Source organism: Pristiophorus japonicus, chromosome 9 (genome assembly GCF_044704955.1).
Source record: "Pristiophorus japonicus isolate sPriJap1 chromosome 9, sPriJap1.hap1, whole genome shotgun sequence".
NCBI classification, from domain to species: Eukaryota; Metazoa; Chordata; class Chondrichthyes; family Pristiophoridae; genus Pristiophorus; species Pristiophorus japonicus.
In genome coordinates this window covers 107,712,991-107,735,714 of record NC_091985.1, presented here as the reverse complement: position 1 = coordinate 107,735,714, position 22,724 = coordinate 107,712,991, and the positions used below count along the sequence as shown (strand labels likewise).

Sequence of the window (22,724 nt, the reverse complement as noted above, 5' to 3'; positions counted from 1 at the left end):
GAGAGAGGGAGGGAGGGGGGGTGGGAGAGAGAGAGGGAGGGGGGGGGAGAGAGGGAGGGGGGGAGAGAGAGAGGGAGGGGGGGAGGAGAGAGAGAGGGAGGGGGGGGGAGAGAGAGAGGGAGGGGGGGAGAGAGAGGGAGGGGGGGGGAAGAGAGAGGGAGGGGGGGGGAGAGAGAGGGAGGAGGGGGGGAGAGAGAGGGAGGGGGGGGTGAGGTCAGGTCGGATCCAGTCCGGGAGCGGGAGTCGGGTCCAGTGGCGGGGGGTCGGGTCGGGTCCAGTCGGGGGGGGGAAGCGGGAACAGGAGCGCGGGTCGGGTCAGTCGGCAGCGGGGGGGGGAGCGGGTGTCAGGTCTCGTCGCGGGGGGAGGGGGGAGCGGGTGTCGGGTCTGGTCGGGGGGGGTGGGGAGAGGGAACAGGAGCGCGGGTCGGGTCAGTCGGGGGGGGGGGAGCGGGTGTCAGGTCAGGTCGGGGGGGGGGGGAGCGGTGGTTGGGTTTGGTCCTGAGGCAGGGGGGAGCGGGTGTCGGGTCTGGTCGGAGGGGCGGGGGAAGCAGGAGCTGGCCGTGGGAGGAGCCTTATTCACGCAGCCCCAGTGAGGCCATTCAGCCAGGGCTAGGGGCTGCGTGCTTCGGGCCCCTCCCACACAGTTCGGCGCCTGGAGCTACTGCACTTGCGTGCTCACTGTAGCGCGCATGTGCAGAGGTCCCGGCACTGTTTTCAGCGCAGGGACCTGGCTCCGCCCCCCCACAGCTCGTGCTGGCTGCGCCGAGGGCCAGAGGACCTGCAGGTAGGTGGAGAATACAGAGGATTTTTTTAGGCGCACTTTGTGGCGCGAAAAACGGGCGTCCAGGTCGGGACTGCGCCTTTCTAGGCACGTTGTGGAAACTTGGGCCCTATGTTTCTATTTTCGCTGGTGCCAAATCTGCCATTGCAGCAATTTCTGGTCCAATGTTTACATTGTAAATGTTAGTGTATGGCTGTATTATATTCTATTTCATTAAAATTACGAAAATCAATATAGCTTAGAAGGGACCTCAGTGAAACAGACAGAAATGAGGCAATTTCTCTAGTGACAATAAAAAGCTTTTTAATTAGCTTGTTTGAACAATTCTTATGTACTTTCTTTTCAGACCTGGAAATGGGTTTTGGGCCCTGTCTTTCTGTACATTTGTGAACGATTGATTCGGTTTTGCAGATCTTTGCAAAAAGTTGTGATTACAAAGGTAAAGACTGCTTTGTACCTGTTTGCATACCTGCAGATCATTTGTTTTGTACTCAGAAATCATCTCGGTATATTAACTGATATATTAGCATTTCGCCTCCTCTGTGGTGGACCATTGTTTTTTTAATATACTTGACCCAGCAGCTAGGACAAGAAGTGAAAAGCCACACTATAACTGATGTCGACACATGGAGTGTCAGGCAGTCCCATGACTGATATGCGTGACCTCTGGATTCTGTAATGGTCGAACTTGCAGGTTCTCTACCAAGTGTAACTAAAACGTCATTGATATTGGCAGGTTTGGTTAATTGGCTTTTCCTTTACCCTGATGAATAGCTATATTATAGTTAGTACAATAAATATTGAAATAATAAAATATTTTTAAACCTATAAACTAAGATGGGCAGGCAGCCCCATAGTGCAGTCACCATCAAGACTGAAGAGTAAAAATGAAGATGAGATAAATCAGGAAGTGGTGATTAGCTGATACCAAGCTTGGATTTTAATGACCTTTAACATTTTTAACCACATTAAAAATGAACCTTTATTTTTTTCTAAGCTAAGGTTCAACAGGAAGGATCAACATCTCTAAGAATTGATGAACCTTTGACTTTGCAATGAGATGGTGTAAATATAAGCAATATGTACAGTATCTTACATGATTATTCACATTAAGAACATAAATTGTATTACTCATTCTTTTGATGGACAGGTGATCGTACATCCCTCCAGGGTTCTTGAGCTTCAGATGAAAAAGAATGGCTTTAAGATGAAATCTGGTCAGTACATCTTCCTGAATTGTCCTTCAATATCTCGCTTTGAATGGCATCCATTCACATTAACCTCTGCCTCTGAAGAGGACCACTTTAGCATCCACATGAGAGCACTGGGAGACTGGACAAGTGCTCTATATGACGCCTGTGGAGCTAATACAAGAGGATTTCGGGAAGCATGGAAGATGCCAAGGTTAGCCATTTTGAGATTTTTGTGCACCTATCTTGTTAGTTTCATGATATTAAGTGATAAATAATGAAACTTTGGATGTTTCCGTTAATTTATAGTAAATGGAGGGGCCGAAGTTGCCCTCCACCCCGTTTGGGGTGGCTAATTTGAATTAATTGAAGATTTAGCCCCCATAGAGATGGGGCGGAGAATGGAGCGATATTTGGGACTTTGTTTTTTGGGAAGCCTCCTGGTGCTCTCGGGTGAACAGAGTCGGGAGAGGGGCGGAAGACGGGCGGTGTCATTTAGCGCCGCGCTGAGCACGTCAGTGTGGCGCTGATGATGTCAGCGCGACGCAGATGTGCCATGTCGTGCTGACACGTCGCAACATTCCCAACCTTCACTTAAAGGGGAGGGACGCTGCGAGGCCTAGTGAGGCCTTCGTGACGCACACTGGGCCACCAGGGAGGGGTTCGGCCGGGCCAGCAGTCCGGCACCCAAGAGGGAGTACCGGGCTGCCTGCTGGCGGCCCAGTCATACCAGCGGCGACAATTAAAACAAAATGGCGGCTGCGGCGGTACGCCCTCCCCTTTAAGAGCGGCCGTAGCGCCCAGCCTCCGGCAGCTTCTCACCCCACAAAGGTGTCGGGGGCACCGACCGGCACCGACCACACTCCCGCGGGGCAATTACCCCCACAGGGCGCAAAAGGAGTTGGCGCCAGGCAGTAAGGAGTTGGTGCATTGGGCGGGGCGGGAAAGACAGAACGCGACAGAAACCCACCTCTGAGAGGTGGTAACGGGCATTAAAGAAAGGGGCAATTACGGCCTCGAAATGTTTAAATATGCAAAAGTGACAGGTGTTCAAAAAACATGTCATAACTGACAGAACTCCTTTTTTCCCTCCTTCTGCTGAATGTAGAAACAATTCCATGGTTGTCAGCTGTTCTGTCATTTCATTCAAATGGCCATTCTTCATGCATGAGCCTAAACAGTGCCTAAACATGAATCATCGGCTGGGGTTCATGAGTGGGAAGGTTGGCTGATTTACCTCCTTCCTCATCTAGATATTTTTTTTAAATTTTTATTCGTTGCCAATCTTTCCAATTCTTTGTCAAATCACAAACGCCAGAGGTCACCTTGCACACATCAAGGATCACTCTGCGCCAATGCTCTTAGCCAAAAGGCCTAGAGCCACTGCACCGTTCCTGGAAGTACTGCAATACCAGGTTCGTGCCATGGAGGTGGATGGGTCAGGCCCCCCACACACCTCCTATTTTCCTCATCTAGATATGCATTTGTAGCAGCCACTCTGACTGATTTTTCCCCTCTCTCTCGAGGCAAGCTCAGCTCAGACCAGGAATCAAACCAGAGACCTTCTGGTTTATATGGTTTTATATTGGTTCCCTATTTTTTCAGCATGAACGAGAATTTATATGAAATCAGAAAGTGATATAATGCAAAACCCTTGTTTAATTATCATCACACTTGGTGTATCAGCTAGTTGAGCACCAGATGGGGATCAAACTTGTATTGCTCAGTTCCACACTGGACAAATGTTTATGCCAACTGAGTGTTGTGGAGCTTAACAGTTCTTTAAATTTAAGTATGGCATTGGAGATCTGAGAAGTAAGATCAAACTAACCTTATAAATAACTTCAGCCCTCTTAGCATAACCAGAATGCTAATTCAACTTAGCTGTTGAAGGATAAATGAGAGAAAAATAAGGTAAAAAGATTCAAATATATCGCAAGTACATCATGTTAGCAATGTCTGCAAGTTTTTATGTGGATTGTTCATTTAATCTCACTGCCTTTGATTAGATATTTCAGAAAGACAGCAGATTGCTTGTTCTAAGAAATATAATTTTCATGCAGTAATAAGGAAAGTTCCATATAATTCCTGGGATTTATCAACTGGTACAATTCGTCAAACTGTGACTTCATGTACTCAATTCTCTATTGTCCATTAGCCTCATATTATTTGCACGGCAAGACTTCTTTTGTGGAGGCTTGCTTAATGGGACCATGGATCACAGAATTGGAAGCAGCATGTGCTCCCAATTTTCCATTGATTCATTTTCATTTTAATCACTGGAAAATAAACGGTATCATGAATTGGGCAGCTTATCGATGTCCCTAATACTCCAATTTGTGCTTCAGTCCAGCAAGGTTTTATATCACTCGATGATATAATACATCTGTTGGTCCATGATAAATAAACCATATAAAACATAGTCCCTCAGCTCCCCTGCTGCTGAGTGTAGTGTAAGCCTTGCCAGAAAGTCCCTGGTTTGATTGCTGATCTGTGCTGAGTTAGATAATCTCAACTGTGGCAGCAATTGGAGGACTCAATGTCTCCGGACTAGAGAGAAGAATTCCTCCTCCTGATTGCTATCTGATAATCTTTACTGGAAAGTGCATTTGGGTGGATGTCAAGTATATAAAAATTTAGCCTGAACGTGATGCATTCCATGGAGAAATAGCTTGCTGACACTGTCTGCCTCAGACATGAAGGATGACATTTTGAGCAAAGGTGGAACCAAGAGTCAACACTACCAGGAGCAAAGAGGCAAAAACTGGTAAAAGTTAAACACCCAACCCTGCAAACATGTCTCGTGTTACACATTACTGCCAAAGCTACACAATATTTAAATATGGTTAGGCTAAAAGGGAAACTGAGGTTCAGAATTATTCCAATATCAAGTCTGCCTTTGTTAAAAACAGTTCATTTAATATAATAATGCATTACCTGGAATTTTTAGGCATACTTCACAATATGTCCTATAACCTTCAGGCTGTTTAAAGTAACTGAAAAGTGAGGCTATTAGTAATGATGAACAATGGGTACATTATGTACTTGTGTATTTGCACACTTCAAGCCACTGTGTATATTTTGCCGTGTGTTACAGAGTTGCAGTTGATGGTCCTTTTGGAACCGCCAGTATAGATGTGTTCTATTATGAAGTTAGTGTGTTGATTGCTGCAGGAATTGGAGTGACCCCCTTTGCTTCTGTATTGAAATCCATTTGGTATAAGTACAGTCACACAATGATGACAACTAAAGTAGAAAGGGTAAGTTATCTAATGTTGTTTTATCCAGAAAGCATACAAAAGTCCCCGTGATAAGACATTTAAGTAGGGAATCACTTGACTGAACACTGTTCACATGAGTGAACTGGGTAGCAGCCAGTCACAAAATATGCAACTATCCTATTATGCATGGGATATATGTTCCAATTAGTATAACTCATATATGAATGCTCAATGCACTCGAATGCTCAATGTGTCCATACTACATTTCTCTCTATGCTATTTTTGATCAGACAGTAATCTATTTAGAATAAATGGGTTAATTCCTGTATTACGAGCGCACTGAGTGGCTTTATGTGAGCTTCCCCAATTGTAAAATATGCTGCAATATTGGCACCAGGTGCTACTACATGAGGAACAGGATGGATTTGACGCATAAACCAGTGAAAGGAAGCTTAGTGCATCTACTATATCTCTTGATTAGGGAATGGTACATGGGGGCTGAATTTTAATGGCGTAGATGGGGGTGGGGCTCCAAAACGGTCAGGAAACCTGGCAGAACTAGTTTCCTGCAGGCCCTGCCAAATTTAACCGCAGATTTGCAAGGGAAGGCTCTGTTTCCCACACGCAGCCAGCCAGATTGAGAGGCAGGCTGGCGGGTAGGCCTGCAACACTAGGCCGCACAGAGGAGGGAGGGAGTGAGGGATTGTGTCAGGGCTGGAAGAACGGGGGACAGGGTGTCTCAAGAAGATCATGGGCCGCAGGGCAGCCAGAGGTGCGTGAGGGGACGAGTCGCAATAAGATTGCGGGTCGCAGAGCAGCCAGAAGAGTGTGGGGGGTGTCTTTCGATAAGATTGTCAGCCGCAATCTGGAGGAGATGGGGAGGTCTTGAAAAGATTGCGGGCCGGAGCAGCACGGGAGGGTGAGTCGCATGATAATCGGGGGGGGGAGGGGTGGGAGCAGCACAGAGGGTGCAGAAGAGCCGGGGTGGGGGGGGAGCCTCATGGGGGGGATCAGAGTCCTCGTGGGTTCGGCAGGGACCCTGGATTCAGTAGGTAACTGTATAGGGACTCACCTTCTGCATCCAGCAGTCCTCGTTTTGCTTTAGCTAGCGGATTTCATGAGGCATGCTAAACCGAGCAAGATAAAGTTAATTACAAAATGGAGGTTAAAGCAGAGGCTTCTAGCCTGATTATAATAGATGAGCCGTCTCCTGGCAGCAGATTGGCTGCCCGCCCCCAGTCCTGCCTCAGTTAAGATTGGAAGTGGGCGGGTTGGAGTCGGGTTCAGGTCGGGATTCAGATTTTTACACTTTAACTACCCAATCATCCCCAACCCACCCGCTTTTTTAGATTAAAATTCCCTCCATGGCTTGGGGGTGTTCCTGGAGAGAGAAAATTACATAATGGAGAAGAAAAATTAAGTTTTAAAAATCACGCTCGTAGCTTTTTTTCATGCCTATTAAATAATTTCCGTGAGCTTCTTGGTTTCCCTTAATTGCTAAAATGATATGACAATCTGGGCATACTATATTCTATTCCCTTCCAATTTTAATTAATCTCCCTTTTGTAGGTCTTCATAAATGTGGTGAAATTTATAACATATTTGGCAAAGGTAGCCTTGAGGAAGAGTGTATTCGGGATAGCTCCTTGGAACAATATGTTGTGGAACCAACCAGGGAGCAGGCTATTTTAGATCTGCTAAGGAAGAGTGACAGAATTGGTAGAATGGTAGAATTTCAAATTCAGTTTGAGGGTGAGAAAGTTGGGTCACAAACTAGTGTCCTCAACTTAAATAAAGGCAATTACAAAGGTATGAAGGCAGAGTTGGCTAAAGTGCACTGGGAAAATAGATTAAAGGGTAAGACAGTAGATAAACAGTGGCAGATATTTAAGGAGATATTCATAACTCTCAACAAAGACATATTCCAGTGAGAAAGAAAGGGGTTGAAATTGGGTTAGCGGCATCGACACCTTGCCCTAGATTCAGTCGGCTCTTTGGCAGAGGCGTCAAGAGGCAACACTAAACCGGCTAACGCCACCCATGTGGTGACGTCATCCAGCGTACAATGCCTCTTTGACGCCTCTCTCGCGACATTTGCTTTGTACGGCTGTCATACAAACAGGAAAAAGTGATCGGAACAGAGCGGACCTCGGGCGGAATCGCCTAGAAAGGAAGGTAAGTTTTTCTCTTCATTTATTTCTTCATGTGTTCATTAGCTTTAAGAGTGGGGAAGTGTGTGTGTGGATCAGAGAAGTTTTAGTTCTTTTTTTTTCTTCCCATTTTTTTCTAGCATTGGGCAGCCTCCCGTCTGAAAATTCAGTTGGCCTCCTGAGCTCCCAGAGAGGCATGAGTGTGCAACACCACTGTTTAGCACTGCTCTCTCATCTTTGGGCGTAAAAACTGAATTTCGGACTTTGAGACTGCATCTAACGCATGGCACTAAAATCAGCACTCAGGCGGTGACACCGTCTCAAAAATGGCGGTACCGAATTTTGACCCCAAAGACTCTAAGAGAAGGATGAAACACCCGTGGCTAACTAAGGAAGTAAAGGATGGTATCAAATTGAAAACGAAGGCAAACAATGTTGCAAAGATCAGTGGTAGGCCAGAGGATTGGGAAATTTTTAGAAACCAGCAAAGGACGACTTAAAATATAAAAAAGAGAGAAGATGGATTATGAGAGTAAACTAGTAAGAAATATAAAAACAGATAGTAAGAGCTTCTATAGGCATATAAAAAGGAATAGAGTAGCTGAAGTAAATGTTGGTCCCTTAGAGGATGAGACTGGGAAATTAATAATGGGAAACAGGGAAATGGCAGAGAATTTGAACAAATATTTTGTATCAGTCTTCATGGTAGAAGGCACTAAAAGCATCCTAATAATAGATAATCAAGGGGCTATAGGGAGGGGGCAACTTAAAACAATCATTATTACTAGAGAAAAAGTACTAGGCATCTAATGGGACTAAAGATGAACAAGTCCCTTGGTCCTAATGGCCTGCATCCTAGGGTCTTAAAAGAAGTGGCTGCAGCGACAGTGGATGCATTGGTTGTAATCTACCAAAGTTCCCTGGATTCTGGAGAGGCCCCAGCAGATTGGAAAACTGCAAATGTAACTCCCCTATTTATGAAAGGAGGGAGACAGAAAGCAGGAAACTATAGATCAGTTAGCCGAACGTCTGTCATTGGGAAAATGTTTGAAGTCCATTATTAAGGAAGTAATAGCAGGACATTTAGAAAATTATAATACAGACAAGCAGAGTCAGCATGGTTTTATGCAAGAGAAGTCATGTTTGACAAATTTGTTGCAGTTCTTTGAGGATATAACCTAACCTCAGTGGTGGGAAAATTATTGGAAAAAATCCTGAAAGACAGGATAAATTTACATTTAGAAAGGCAAGGATTAATTAGGGACTGTCAGCACAAATTTGTTAAGGGAAGACCGTGTTTGATTAACCTGATTGAATTTTTTGAGGAGGTAACTAGAAGGGTAGTGAATACGATGTAGTGTATATGGACTTTAGCAAGGCTTTTGATAAGGTCCTATATGGTAGACCGGTCATGAAGGTTAAAGCCCATGGGATACAGGGCAAAGTGGCAAGTTGATCCAAAATTGGCTTAGAGGTAGGAAGCAAAGGGTAATGGTTGATGGATGCTTTTGTGATTGGAAGGATGTTTCCAGTGGGGTTCCACAGGGCTCAGTACTGGGTCCCTTGCTTTTTGTGCTATACATCAATGATCTAGATTTGAATATAGAGAGTATGATTAAGAAGTTTGCAGATGATACTAAAATTGGCTGTGTGGTTGATAATGGAAAGTCATGGACTGCAGGAGGATATCAATCTACTGGTCAGGTGGGCAGAATAGTGGCAAATGGAATTTAATTCAGAGAAGAGTGAGGTAATGCACTTGGGGAGGGCTAATAAGGAAAGGGTATACATATTAAATGGTAGGCTGCTTAGAAGTGTAGATGAACAAAGGGACCTTGGATTGCTTGTCCACAGATCTCTGAAAGTAGCAGGCCAGGTGGATAAGGTGCTTAAGAAGGCATACGGAATGCTTGCCTTTATTGGCCGAGGCATAGAATACAAGAGCAGGGAGGTTATACTTAAATTGTATAATAATCTGGTTAGGTACAACTGGAATACTGCGTGCAGTTCTGGTCGCTGTATTATAGGAAGGACATGATTGCACTGGAGAAGGTGCAGAGGAGATTTACTAGGATGCTGCCTTGAATGGAGAATCTTAGCTATCAGGACAGATTGGATAGGCTGGGTTTGTTCTCATAGGAACAGAGGAGGCTGAGAGGAGACCTCATTGAGGTGTATAAAATTTTGAGAGACCTGGATCTAGTGGATAGCAAGGGCCTATTTCCCTAGGTGGAGGGGTCAATTACGAGGGGGCATTGTTTTAAGGTTGGTGAAAGCTTCAGAGGGATTTAAGGGGAAGCTTCTTCACGCAGAGGGTTGTAGGGGTCTGGAACTCACCACATTTAAAAGGTGCTTGGATGGGCACTTGAAGTGCTGTAACCTGCAGGGTTATGGACCTAGAGCTGGTAAGTGGGATTAGACTGGATAACCTCTTGTTAGCTGGCGCAGAAACGATGGTAAGTACTGCAGGGAATCGAATACGGCCAGGGAGATCTTCTGGGCTATTTTAGATCACCTGGATGTCGGAGAGGAATTTTCCCAGATTTTTTTCCCAAATTGGCCTGGGTTTTTCTCTGTTTTTTTGCCTCTCCCAGGAGATCGCATGGCTCCGGTTGGGGTGGAGTATAGAATGTTGAGGGGGTGCAGGGGGTATCGCAGTTGTGTGGGACGGACTGGTTGGGCTGGATGCTCTTTACCTTTCCGCCATTGTTCATTGTTCATAGGTTTATATGTAACCTTCAGGGCTGCAGACCGAGGGCCGTGTGGTTCTTTGTCGGCCGGCGCGGACACGATGGACCAAAATGGCCTCCTTCTGCGCTGTACATTTCTATGTTTTTATGTTTCTCTGTAACTAGCAGGGTGGATAAAGGAGAACCAGTAGATGTAGTGTATTTGGATTTCAAGAAGACATACGATAAGGTGCCACATAAAAATTACTGAACAAGATAAGAGCTCACGGGGTTGGGGGTAATATATTAGCACGACAGAGGATTGGCTAACTAACAGAAAACAGGGAGTCGGGTTAAATGGGTAATTTCCAAGTTGGCAAACTGTAATTAGTCGGGTGCCACAGGGATCAGTGCTGGGGCCTCAACTATTTACAATCTCTATTAATGACTTGGATGAAGGGACCGAATGTAATGAAGCCAAATTTGCAGATGATACAAAGATAGATGGGAAAGCAAGTTGTGAGGAGGATGCAAAGAATCTGCAAAGGGATATATGTAGGTTAAGTGAGTGGGCAAAAATTTGGCAGATGGAGTAAAATGTGGGAAAATGTGAGGTTATCCACTTTGATAAGAAAAATAAAAAAGCAAATTATTATTTAAATGGAGAGAGATTACAAAAAGATGCAGTATAGAGGGATCTGGGGATCCTTGTACATGAAACACAAAAAGTAAGTATGCAGGTACAGCAAGTAATTAGGAAGGCAAATGGAATGTTGGCCTTTATTGCAAGGGGGATGGAGTATAAAAGTAGGGAAGTCCTGCTACAACTGTACAGGGTATTGGTGAGGCCACACCTAGAATACTGCGTACAGTTTTGATCGCCTTATTTAAAGGGGGATATACTTGCATTGGAAGCAGTTCAGAGAAGGTTCACTAGGTTGATTCCTGAGAAGAAGGGGTTGTCTTATGACAAAAGGTTGAGCAGGTTGGCTTGTACTCAATGGAGTTTAGAAGAATGAGAAGTGATCTTATTGAAACGTATAAGATTATGAGGGGGCTTGACAGGGTAGATGCTGGGAGGATGTTTCCCCTCATGGGGGAATCTAAAACTAGGGGGCATAGTTTCAGAATAAGGGGTCGCCCATTTAAAACAGAGATGAGGAGGAATTTCTTGTCTCAGAGGGTCATGAATCTGAGAATCTACCCCAGAGAGCGATGGAGGCTGGGTCATTGAATATATTTAAGGTGGAGATAGACAGATTTTTGAATGATAGGGGAGTCAAGGGTTATGGGGAGCGGGCAGGGAAGTGGAGTTGAGGCCAAGATCAGATCAGCCGTGATCTTATTGAATGGCGGAGCAGGCTCGAAGGGCCAAATGGCCTACTCTTATTTCTTGTGTTCTTATATTTTATTTTGTGTATATAAAGGTTTATTTCTACTGGATCTGCCGGGACACCCATTCTTTTGAGTGGTTTGCTGATCTCTTGCATTCCCTGGAAGTTCAAATGATGGAGAAAGGAAGAAGTCACTTCCTGAGTTATCACATCTTCCTCACTGGCTGGGATGAATATCAGGTAAGTGAGAATTTATTGCTGCACTCTGGTCATTTTTCTACTCGTGTTCCCCTCATTTAAGCTAAAACCAAATTGACCAATAATGATGTAAATAATTTCAACCACTCCTCTTCATGCTTTATATGGAATGCCACAATATACAATTCTATCCACCTTTCCACCTCCCTCCCTGATTTCATAAACTGCATCTAAATCTTCCTCTTCCAACTTGCTTTCAGGTCCTCCTTCCAGCCTCACCGTTTCTCTCCCCTATCCCCATGTGCTGTGTTCACCCTAGGCTTCTCTTCTTTAATGTAAAGCACTCTGTGATGTCTTTCCACTCGAAATGCGCTCATTCCCACACTCCTTCTCACGATCTCAGGATACACTGAAATTCACTGTCAGTCTAATCAGAATACACCGAATTTAAAAATGGGCGTAAATCAGCCAAAGGAAAGTACCGAACTGACACCTTAGGGGAATTTTAACCCCCAAGAACAGGTGGGTTGGGAGTGGGTTGGGGCCTTGGGATTGAAAACTTGTGATTTTTAGAGCGGGAGTGCAACCCAGCTCCAACGTGCCCTGGTTTAACAGGATTAATGGAGATGCAATTGGATGCCACAAGAAACCTACACGCCGAAGTTGGGGATTTAATAATTGGATGCGGGCAGGTACTTATTGTAAAGTCCTGTCCCCTCAGTACAGATTCACACAAGGCGTGTAGTGAAGTTAAGGTCACTCTGGACCTGCACCTTTATTTCACAGCTCTGGAATGCTGCACTTGCCTGAGACCTCTCCTTATATACCTGTCTCTTGCAAGTGCACCCCTGGTGGTAAGGTATGCTGGTGGTTACAGGTCATATCTTATTACAGTCATGTATAGCATGTTAGGATACAGTTATATATAATAAGGTAAGATACATGACATCACCCTCTCCCAAGGTCTTATTGTCTTTATAGGTTCAGTCTCTCAGGTGGTCTACGCTCTCGCGTGGAGCGTCTGAGTTGTGGTTCAGTTGTTTGCCTTGGTGTCTGTTTTTCTTTGGGTGTGGTTGCTGGTATCTCGCCTGGGCTGTCTGTTTCGATTGGTGTGATTGTTGTTGACTCGCCTGGGCTGTCTGTTGGGATTGCCCTTTCCTCAGGTTGTTCTCTCTGTCTGTCCACCAGGTGTGGTGCGAGTTCCACATTGTAGTCTGCCTCTGGTTCCGCAGTGTTGTTGGTAAATCTGCTTTTGACTTGGTCTACATGCCTTCGGCAGGTTTTGCCATTGTCCATTTATACTACCAGTAGCCTGTTTCCTTCCTTGCCCGTTACTGTCCCTGCAAGCCATTTGGGACCCCTGCCATAGTTTAGTACAAACACTTTGTCCCCTATCTCATTCCATCGCCCCCTCAAATTTCTGTCATGGTACTCAGTCAGCTTACAGCGCTTTGCCTCAACGATTTCGTGCATGTCTGGGAGGATTAATGAGAGCCTTGTTTTTAAAGTCCTTTTCATCAACAGTTGCGCGGGGGGATCCCAGTCAGTGAGTGCAGACGAGATCTGTATGCCAGCAGCAGTCGCGACAGGCGACCCTGCAGTGTGGGACCTTGGATTTTAAGCATGCCTTGTTTAATGATTTGCACTGCTCTCTCCGCCTGGCCATTAGAGGCCGGCTTGAACGGTGCCGTCTTGACGTGATTTATGCCGTGGTCAATTATAAAGTCTTGGAATTCTGCGCTGGTGAAACACGGACCATTTTCACTGACCAATATGTCAGGGATTCCGTGCGTTGCAAACATGGTTGCGAGGCTCTCCACAGTGGTGGAGGTTGTGCTTGAGTTTAAAATGGTGCATTCGATCCACTTTGAAAATGCATTTACAACTACGAGGAACATTTTGCCCACGAATGGGCCTGCATAGTCTATGTGCACCTGCGACCACGGTTTGGTAGGCCAGGGGCTCAGTGAAGCCTCCCTGGGGGCATTGCTGAGTTGGGCACAAATGGTGCATCTTCAGACGCAGAGCTCTAAGTCCGCGTCAATACCAGGCCACCAGACGTGGGATCTGGCTATGGCCTTCATGAGATCGATCCCCGGGTGCTCGCTGTGGAGCTCCCGGACAAATGCCTCTCTGCCTCGCAGAGGCATGACTACTCGGCTGCCCCACATCAGGCAGTCTGCCCAGTCACCGGTTAGGACACATCTTTTTACTAAGGATAACGTGGGGTCGCTGGCCATCCAGGTTCTGATTTGGCGAGCCGTCATGGGCGAACCTGTGGACTCAAAGGCATTGATTGCCATGACTATCTCACAGTCCTGTTCGTCAGACCCTTGTGAGTTTTGGTCTGTCTCTTTTATGCGGCCACAGTTGTTCAAATTGTTGAGCGCCCATGAGAGATTGACTCGCTCCCGTATCCAGCTCCATGTTGACAGATATCCCGTTGAGTAGGACCCTCATCATTATAGGAGATGTCCTGTTGTAGGAACAGTGGCCATTGCTCATGTTGACCCGCTGTACATCAGTGTCCCGGGTACTGTCCCCACCATCTTCTGGTCCGCTTTCCAACCCATCCGATTCGTATACCAGCCGAGCTGCCGTTTTTTTGCACATGCGGGCCAAATGCCCTGTATATTCACAATTTCTGCAAACAGCCTGCTGAAATCGACATCCCCTTGACGAATGCCCACCCCCACACCTCCAGCACAGACCTGTTCCATTGTTCAAAGTGTTCCGAAAGAATGAGCTGCGTCTGGCTGATCTCTCTTGAGCTTCTCTCAGTTTGTAGTTGATTGCTCGCATTGTGGGTTGATGAGGTGTGAACGGCCGTTCCTGTGGCCCTTGATGGCTTCTGCCTACTGTTGAGAGCCTGTTCTCCCGGTTTTGTCTGTGTGTGGGGGTAGCAGCTTGTTTAGTGCTGTGAACTTCTTGTTCCGATATTTCGTTAGTTGTCGTACCTGCATTGTAAATTAACCTCGTTTCTTCTTCCCCGACCAAGAATGTCTGTGCAACCAGTGCTGCTGCCTCTAAGGTCAGGTTCTTGGTCTCTATGAGCTTTCGGAAAATGCCTGCATGGCCTATTCCTTCAATGAAAAAGTCTCTCAGCATTTCTCTCCTCAGTTCATCGGAGAACTCACATATACGAGCCAACCTCCGAAATTCCGCCACGAAGTCGGATATGCTCTGGCCCACACAGCGTCTGTAGTTGTAGAACCTGTGTCTGGCCATGTGTAGGCTGTTCACTGGCTTCAGATGGTCTCTTACCAGTGTGCTCAATTCTTCAAACGACTTCTTGCTGGTTTCTCAGGTGCCAACAGATCCTTCATTGAAGCATATGTTTTCAAGCCACAGCTGGTCAAGAGATGGGCTCTTCTCTTGTCTGCCTTATCGTCGCCTAACCAGTCTTTGGTTACAAAGCTTTGCTGGAGCCTTTCTGTAAAGTCCTCCCAATTGTCTCCCGCATTGTACTTTTCATCTGATCCGTTGTTCGCCATTCTGTGGATTCTGTAATCCCGTAACTCGTCGCCACTGTAAAGTCCTGTCCCCTCAGTACAAATTCACACGAGGCAAGTGAAGTCAAGGTCACTCTGGACCTGCACCTTTATTTCACAGCTCTGGAATGCTGCACTTGCCTGAGACCTCTCCTTATATACCTGTCTCTTGCAAGTGCACCCCTGGTGGTAAGGTATGCTGGTGGTTACAGGTCATATCTTATTACAGTCATGTATAGCATGTTAGGATACAGTTATATATAATAATGTAAGATACATGACACTTATTGTCTCAATTAATGTCCTAAGCAGCCTCTTATGAGCTCTGTTTAACTTGTTTTTAACGTGGCTCCATATTTAAGTTGCGCAGCAAAGGTTTCCGGGGCTCGGGGACTGACCAGGGAAATGGAGCAGAGTTTAGAAACATCGAAAATAGGTGCAGGAGTAGGCCATTCGGCCCTTCTAGCCTGCACCGCCATTCAATGAGTTCATGGCTGAACATGCACTTCAGTACCCCATTCCTGCTTTCTCACCATACCCCTTGATCCCCCTAGTAGTAAGGACTTCATCTAACTCCTTTTTGAATATATTTAGTGAATTGGCCTCAACAACTTTCTGTGGTAGAGAATTCCACAGGTTCACCACTCTCTGGGTGAAGAAATTCCTCCTCATCTCGGTCCTAAATGGCTTACCCCTTATAGAAACATCCTTGCATTTCAGGAGGGTACTTAAACTTTTCATTGTCCCATCTGAATAAAAGATCTCTTACTGCAGCTGGTGTCTCGGTTCCCTCTGGCAAATGTTTGGCAGAGAGTGCTTGTGTGGGTACAGCTTTTTTCAACTTTTGTGGATTTCAAATTGACAAGATCAGGATGGGCGGCATCTTGACTGTGTTTGGCATCACATCAGCATCCATGGCAGCGATAATGAGCTCTGGTGGGATCAGCACGTGCACAGGAGGGAGGTACACAGGAGGGAGGTACACAGGAGGGAGGCCCACGGGAAGGAGGTGCACAGGAGAGAGGTGCACGGGAGGGAGGTGCACGGGCAGGAGTTGCATGGGAGGGAGGTGCACGGGAGGGAGGTGCACGGGAGAAGGGCCAATTTGCAGGAGGCACTACCCATGTCACAGGATTTATAGACAGAGGCTCGGCTTCCTTGCTCTCTCAGAAGAGTACTGCTTCCGGAGGCTGAGATTGTTATGACAGGTGTTGGCAGACATCTGCAGCTTTCTACAGGAAGACCTGCTCGGTGCTGGACCTGGTGGCCACACATTACCAGTGTCTGTGAAACTCACCACCTCCCTCAACTTCTTCACCTCCAAATCCTTCCTGGGCACTACCAGAGACACATCCAGGATGTCCCAGTCAGCTGCACATAAATGCATAAGGCTGGCTCCCAACAGGCGTCGAGAGCCAGCGGGTGGTCGAGGAGGCGGAGTGGCAGCGTGGTGAGGCCTACAAGAGACCAGCTGGTGCAGCTGCAGCAGGGAGGCAAAAAAGAAGTAGAAAGAAATTGAAAGGTGACGTTACAGCCAAGAGGGTAAGTGATTGGCTGGTGATTGGTGAGTAGTTTTTCTTTTTCTTTTCTTTATCAGCAAGAAACCTTTTAGCATTGTTGTTGCCAAATTAAGTTAATTTAAGGGTTAAGTCATGGCAGAAGAGCTCGGACATGTGTTATGCTCCTCCTGTGCAATGTGGAAAGTCAGGGACGTTTCCAGTATCCCTGACGACTATATTTGCGTGAAGTGCATCCACCTGCCGCATCTGACAGATCGCGTTGCGGCGCTGGAGCTCCGTTTGGATTTACTCTGGAGCATCCACGATGCTGAGAATGACGTGAATAGCATGTTTAGTGAGTTCGCCACACCGCAGGTAAAGGTTACACAGCCAGATAGGGGATGGGTGACCAACAGGAAGAACAGTGAAGGAAGGTAGTGCAGGGGTCCTCTGCGGTCATCCCCCTGCAAAACAGATACACCGCATTGGGTACTATTGAGGGGGATGACTCATCAGGGGAGAGCAGCAACAGCCAAGTTCATGGCACCGTGGATGGCTCTACTGCACTGGAGGGCAGGAAAAAGAGTGGGAGAGCTATAGTGGTAGGGGATTCTATTGTTAGGGGAATAGATAGACGTTTCTGTGGCCGCAACCAAGACACCAGGATGGTATGTTGCCTCCCTGGTGCAAGAGTCAAGAATGGCTCGGTGTGGGTGCAGGACATTTTGAAGAGGGAGGGTAAACAGCCAGTTGTCGTGGTGCATATAGGCACCAAATATATAGGTCCAAAACGGGATGAGGTCATACAAGACAAATTTAGGGAGCTTGGAGCTAAATTAAAAAGTAGGACCTCAAAAGTAGTAATCTCAGGATTGCTATCAGTGCCACATGCTAGTCAGAGTAGGAATCACAGGATAGCTCAGATGAATACATGGCTTGAGGAGTGGTGCAGCAGGGAGGGATTCAAATTCCTGGGACATTGGAACCGGTTCTGGGGGAGGTTGGACCAGTACAAACCGGACGGTCTGCACCTGGGCAAGTCCAGAACCAACGTCCTAGGGGGAGTGTTTGCTAATATGGCAGGGGGATGGGAACCGAAACAGGGAGACGGAGGGAAGTAGAATGGGGACAGAAGCAAAAGATAGAAAGAAGGAAAGTAAAAGTGGAGGGCAGAGAAATCCAAGGCAAAAAGGAAAAAGGGCCACATTACAGCAAAATTCTAAAGGGGAAAAGTGTGTTAAAAGACAAGCCTGAAGGCTCGGTGCCTCAATGCGAGGAGTATTCAGAATAAGGTGGATGAATTAACTGCGCAGATAGCAGTTAACGGATATGATGTAATTTGCATCACAGAGACAGGTGACCAAGGCTGGAAACTCAACATCCAGGGGTATTCAACATTTAGGAAGGATAGACAGAAAGGAACAGGAGGTGGGGTGGCGTTGCTGGTTAAAGAGGAAATTAATGCAATAGGAAGGAAGGACATTAGCTTGGATGATGTGGAATCGGTATGGATGGAGCTACGGAATACCAAAGGGCAGAAAACGCTAGTGGGAGTTGTGTACAGACCACCAAACAGTAGTAGTGAGGTTGGGGACAGCATCAAACAAGAAATTAGGGATGCGTGCAATAAAGGTACAGCAGTTATCATGGACGACTTTAATCTACATATTAATTGGGCTAACCAAACTGGTAGCAATATGGTGGAGGAGGATTTCCTGGAGTTTATTAGGGATGGTTTTCTAGACCAATATGTCGAGGAACCAACTAGAGGGCTGGCCATCCTAGACTGGATGATGAGTAATGAGAAAGGACTAATTAGCTATCTTGTTGTGCAAGGCCCCTTGGGGAAGAGTGACCATAATATGGTAGAATTCATTATTAAGATGGAGAGTGACACAGTTAATTCAGAGACGAGGTTCCCGAAAAGGAAAGGTAACTTTGATGGTTTGAGACGTGAATTGGCTAGAATAGACTGGCGAGTGATACTTAAAGGGTTGACGGTGGATAGGCAATGGCAAATATTTAAAGATCACATGGATGAACTTCAACAATTGTACATTCCTGTCCGGAGTAAAAATAAAACAGGGAAGGTGGCTCAACCGTGGCTAACAAGGGAAATTAAGGATAGTGTTAAATCCAAGGAAGAGGCATATAAATTGGCCAGAAAAAGCAGCAAACCTGAGGACCGGGAGAATTTTGTAATACAGCAGAGGAGGACAAAGGGTTTAATTAGGAGAGGGAAAATAGAGTATGAGAGAAAGCATGCTGGGAACATAAAAACTGACTAGAAAAGCTTCTAGAGATATGTGAAAGGAAAAAGATTAGTAAAAACAAATGTAGGTCCCTTGCAGTCAGATTCAGGTGAATTTATAATGGGGACCAAAGAAATGGCGGACCAGTGAAACAAGTACTTTGGTTCTGTGTTCACGAAGGAGGAACTGAAGGAAATCCTTATTAGGCGGGAAATGGTGTTTGGGAAATTGATGGGATTGAAGGCCGATAAATCCCCAGGGCCTGACAGTCTGCATCCCGGCGTACTTAAGGAAGTAGCCCTAGAAATAGTGGATGCATTGGTGATCATTTTCCAACAGCCTATCGACTCTGGATCGGTTCCTATGGACTGGAGGGTAGTGAATGTAACACCACTTTTTAAGAAAGGAGGGAGAGAGAAAACAGGTAATTATAGACTGGTTCGCCTGACATCAATAGTGGGGAAAATGTTGGAATCAATTATTAAAGATGAAATTGCTTCACATTTGGAATGCAGTGATGGGATCGGCCCAAGTCAGCATGGATTTATGAAAGGGAAATCCTGCTTGACAAATCTTCTCGAATTTTTTGAGGGTGTAACTGGTAGAGTGGACAAGGGAGAACCAGTGGATGTGGTGTATTTGGACTTTCAAAAGGCTTTTGACAAGGTCCCACACAAGAGATTGGTGTGCAAAATTAAAGCACATGGTATTGGGGGCAATGTACTGACATGGATAGAGAGCTGGTTGGTAGACAGGAAGCAGAGAGTCGGGATAAACGGGTCCTTTTCAGAATGGCATGAGTGACTTGTGGGGTACCGTAGGGCTCAGTGCTGGGACCCCAGCTATTTACAATATACATTAATGATTTAGATGAAGGAATTGAGTGTAATATCTCCAAGTTTCCAGATGACACTAAGCTGGGTGGCAGTGTGAGCTGTGAGGAGGACGCTAAAAGGCTGTAAGGTGACTTGGACAGGTTAGGTGAGTGGGCAAACGCATGGCAGATACAGTATAATATGGATAAATGTGAGATTATCCACTTTGGTGACAAAAACACAAAGGCAGAATAATATATGAATGGCAGCAGATTAGGAAAAGGAGAGGTGCAGCGAGACCTGGGTGTCATGGTACATCAGTCATTGAAAGTTGGCATGAAGGTTCAGCAGGCGGTGAAGAAGGCAAATGGTATGTTGGCCTTCATAGCTAGGGGATTTGAGTATAGGGGCAGGGAGGCCTGACTGCAGTTGTACGGGGCCTTAGCGAGTCCTCACCTGGAATATTGTGTTAGTTTTGGTCTCCTAAGTCAGTCGAGGAGGCGGGAGCTCGGAGCAGCGCGAGTCCGGGGTCGGCGAGAGGCCTATAAAGGCCAGCGGGAGTCGAGCAGTTCGAGCAGTCAGTCGAGGAGGCGGGAGCTCGGAGCAGCGCGAGTCCGGGGTCGGCGAGAGGCCTATAAAGGCCAGCGGGAGTCGAGCAGTTCGAGCAGTCAGTCGAGGAGGCGGGAGCTCGGAGCAGCGCGAGTCCGGGGTCGGCGAGAGGCCTATAAAGGCCAGCGGGAGTCGAGCAGTTCGAGCAGTCAGTCGAGGAGGCGGGAGCTCGGAGCAGCGCGAGTCCGGGGTCGGCGAGAGGCGTACTGGTGCAGCTACAGGGAGAAGGCAAAGAAAGAAACAAAGGTGACGTCACAGCCTAGGGGGTAAGTGATTGGCTGGTGATTGGTGAGTAGTTTTTCTTTTTCTTCTTATATTAGTCAGTAACTTTTAACATTGTTGTTGCCAATTTAAGTGTATCTAAGGGTTAAGTCATGGCAGGAGAGCTCGGTCGGGTGTTATGCTCCTCCTGTACCATGTGGGAACTCAGGGACACTTCCGGTGTCCCTGACGACGACGTGTGCAGGAAGTGTATCCACCTCCAGCTCCTGACGGACCGCGTTGCGGAGTTGGAGCTGAGGGTGGATTCGCTCTGGAGCATCCACGATGCTGAGAATGACGTGAGTATCATGTGTAGTGAGTTGGTCTTACCGCAGGGAAAGGTCCACAGCCAGCTAGGGAATGGAAGACCAGCAGGAAGAGTAGTGCAAGGAAGGTAGTGCAGGGGTCCCCTGTGGTCATCCCCCTGCAAAACAGATACACTGTTTTGAGTACTGTTGAGGGGGATGACTCATCAGGGGAGAGCAGCAGCAGCCAAGTTCATGGCACCGTGGCTGGCTCTGCTGCACAGGAGGGCAAGAAAAAGTGTGGGACAGCAATAGTGATAGGGGATTCAATGGTGAGGGGAATAGATAGGCGTTTCTGCGGCCGCGACCGAGACTCCAGGATGGTATGTTGCCTCCCTGGTGCAAGGGTCAAGGATGTCTCGGAGCGGGTGCAGGACATTCTGAAATGGGAGGGAGAACAGCCAGTTGTTGTGGTGCATATTGGTACCAACGACATAGGTAAAAAAAGGGATGAGGTCCTACGAAACGAATTTAAGGAGCTAGGAGCTAAATTAAAAAGTAGGACCTCAAAAGTAGTAATCTCGGGATTGCTACCAGTGCCACGTGATAGTCAGAGTAGGAATCGCAGGATAGCGCAGATGAATACGTGGCTTGAGCAGTGGTGCAGCAGGGAGGGATTCAAATTCCTGGGGCATTGGGACCGGTTCTGGGGGAGGTGGGACCAGTACAAACTGGATGGTCTGAATCTGGGCAGGACCGGAACCAATGTCCTAGGGGGAGTGTTTGCTAGTGCTGTTGGGGAGGATTCAAACTAATATGGCAGGGGGATGGGAACCAATGCAGGGAGACAGAGGGAAACAAAAAGGAGGCAAAAGAAAAAGACAGAAAGGAGATGAGGAAAAGTGGAGGGCGGAGAAACCCAAGGCAAAGAACAAAAAGGGCCACTGTACAGCAAAATTCTAAAAGGACAAAGGGTGTTAAAAAAAACAAGCCTGAAGGCTTTGTGTCTTAATGCAAGGAGTATCTGCAATAAGGTGGATGAATTAATTGTGCAAATAGATGTTAATAAATATGATGTGATTGGGATTATGGAGACGTGGCTCCAGGATGATCAGGGCTGGGAACTCAACATTCAGGGGTATTCAACATTCAGGAAGGATAGAATAAAAGGAAAAGGAGGTGGGGTAGCATTGTTGGTTAAAGAGGAGATTAATGCAATAGTTAGGAAAGACATTAGCTTGGATGATGTGGAATCTATATGGGTAGAGCTGCAGAACACCAAAGGGCAAAAAACGTTAGTAGGAGTTGTGTACAGACCTCCAAACAGTAATAGGGATGTTGGGGAGGGCATCCAACAGGAAATTAGGGGTGCATGCAATAAAGGTGTAGCAGTTATAATGGGTGACTTTAATATGCACATAGATTGGGCTAGCCAAACTGGAAGCAATACGGTGGAGGAGGATTTCCTGGAGTGCATAAGGGATGGTTTTCTAGACCAATATGTTGAGGAACCAACTAGGGGGGAGGCCATCTTAGACTGGGTGTTGTGTAATGAGAGAGGATTAATTAGCAATCTCATTGTGCGAGGCCCCTTGAGGAAGAGTGACCATAATATGGTGGAATTCTGCATTAGGATAGAGAATGAAACAGTAAATTCAGAGACCATGGTCCAGAACTTAAAGAAGGGTAACTTTGAAGGTATGAGGCGTGAATTGGCTAGGATAGATTGGCGAATGATACTTAGGGGGTTGACTGTGGATGGGCAATGGCAGACATTTAGAGACCGCATGGATGAATTACAACAATTGTACATTCCTGTCTGGCGTAAAAATAAAAAAGGGAAGGTGGCTCAACCGTGGCTATCTAGGGAAATCAGGGATAGTATTAAAGCCAAGGAAGTGGCATACAAATTGGCCAGAAATAGCAGCGAACCTGGGGACTGGGAGAAATTTAGAACTCAGCAGAGGAGGACAAAGGGTTTGATTAGGGCAGGGAAAATGGAGTACGAG

At 46.5% G+C, this 22,724-nt stretch overlaps 1 protein-coding gene across 1 annotated transcript in view; it reads left to right on the top strand.

Moving 5' to 3' along the window:
• The window catches only part of LOC139273909 (NADPH oxidase 3-like), a 110,027-nt gene that overhangs the window by 67,274 nt on the left and 20,029 nt on the right, over positions 1-22,724 (top strand). Inside the window, exons 8-11 of the mRNA XM_070890981.1 lie at positions 1,128-1,220; positions 1,932-2,185; positions 5,069-5,231; positions 11,439-11,585. Of these exons, the coding sequence (XP_070747082.1) occupies positions 1,128-1,220; positions 1,932-2,185; positions 5,069-5,231; positions 11,439-11,585 (657 nt within the window). The remainder of the gene's footprint in view (positions 1-1,127; positions 1,221-1,931; positions 2,186-5,068; positions 5,232-11,438; positions 11,586-22,724) is intronic.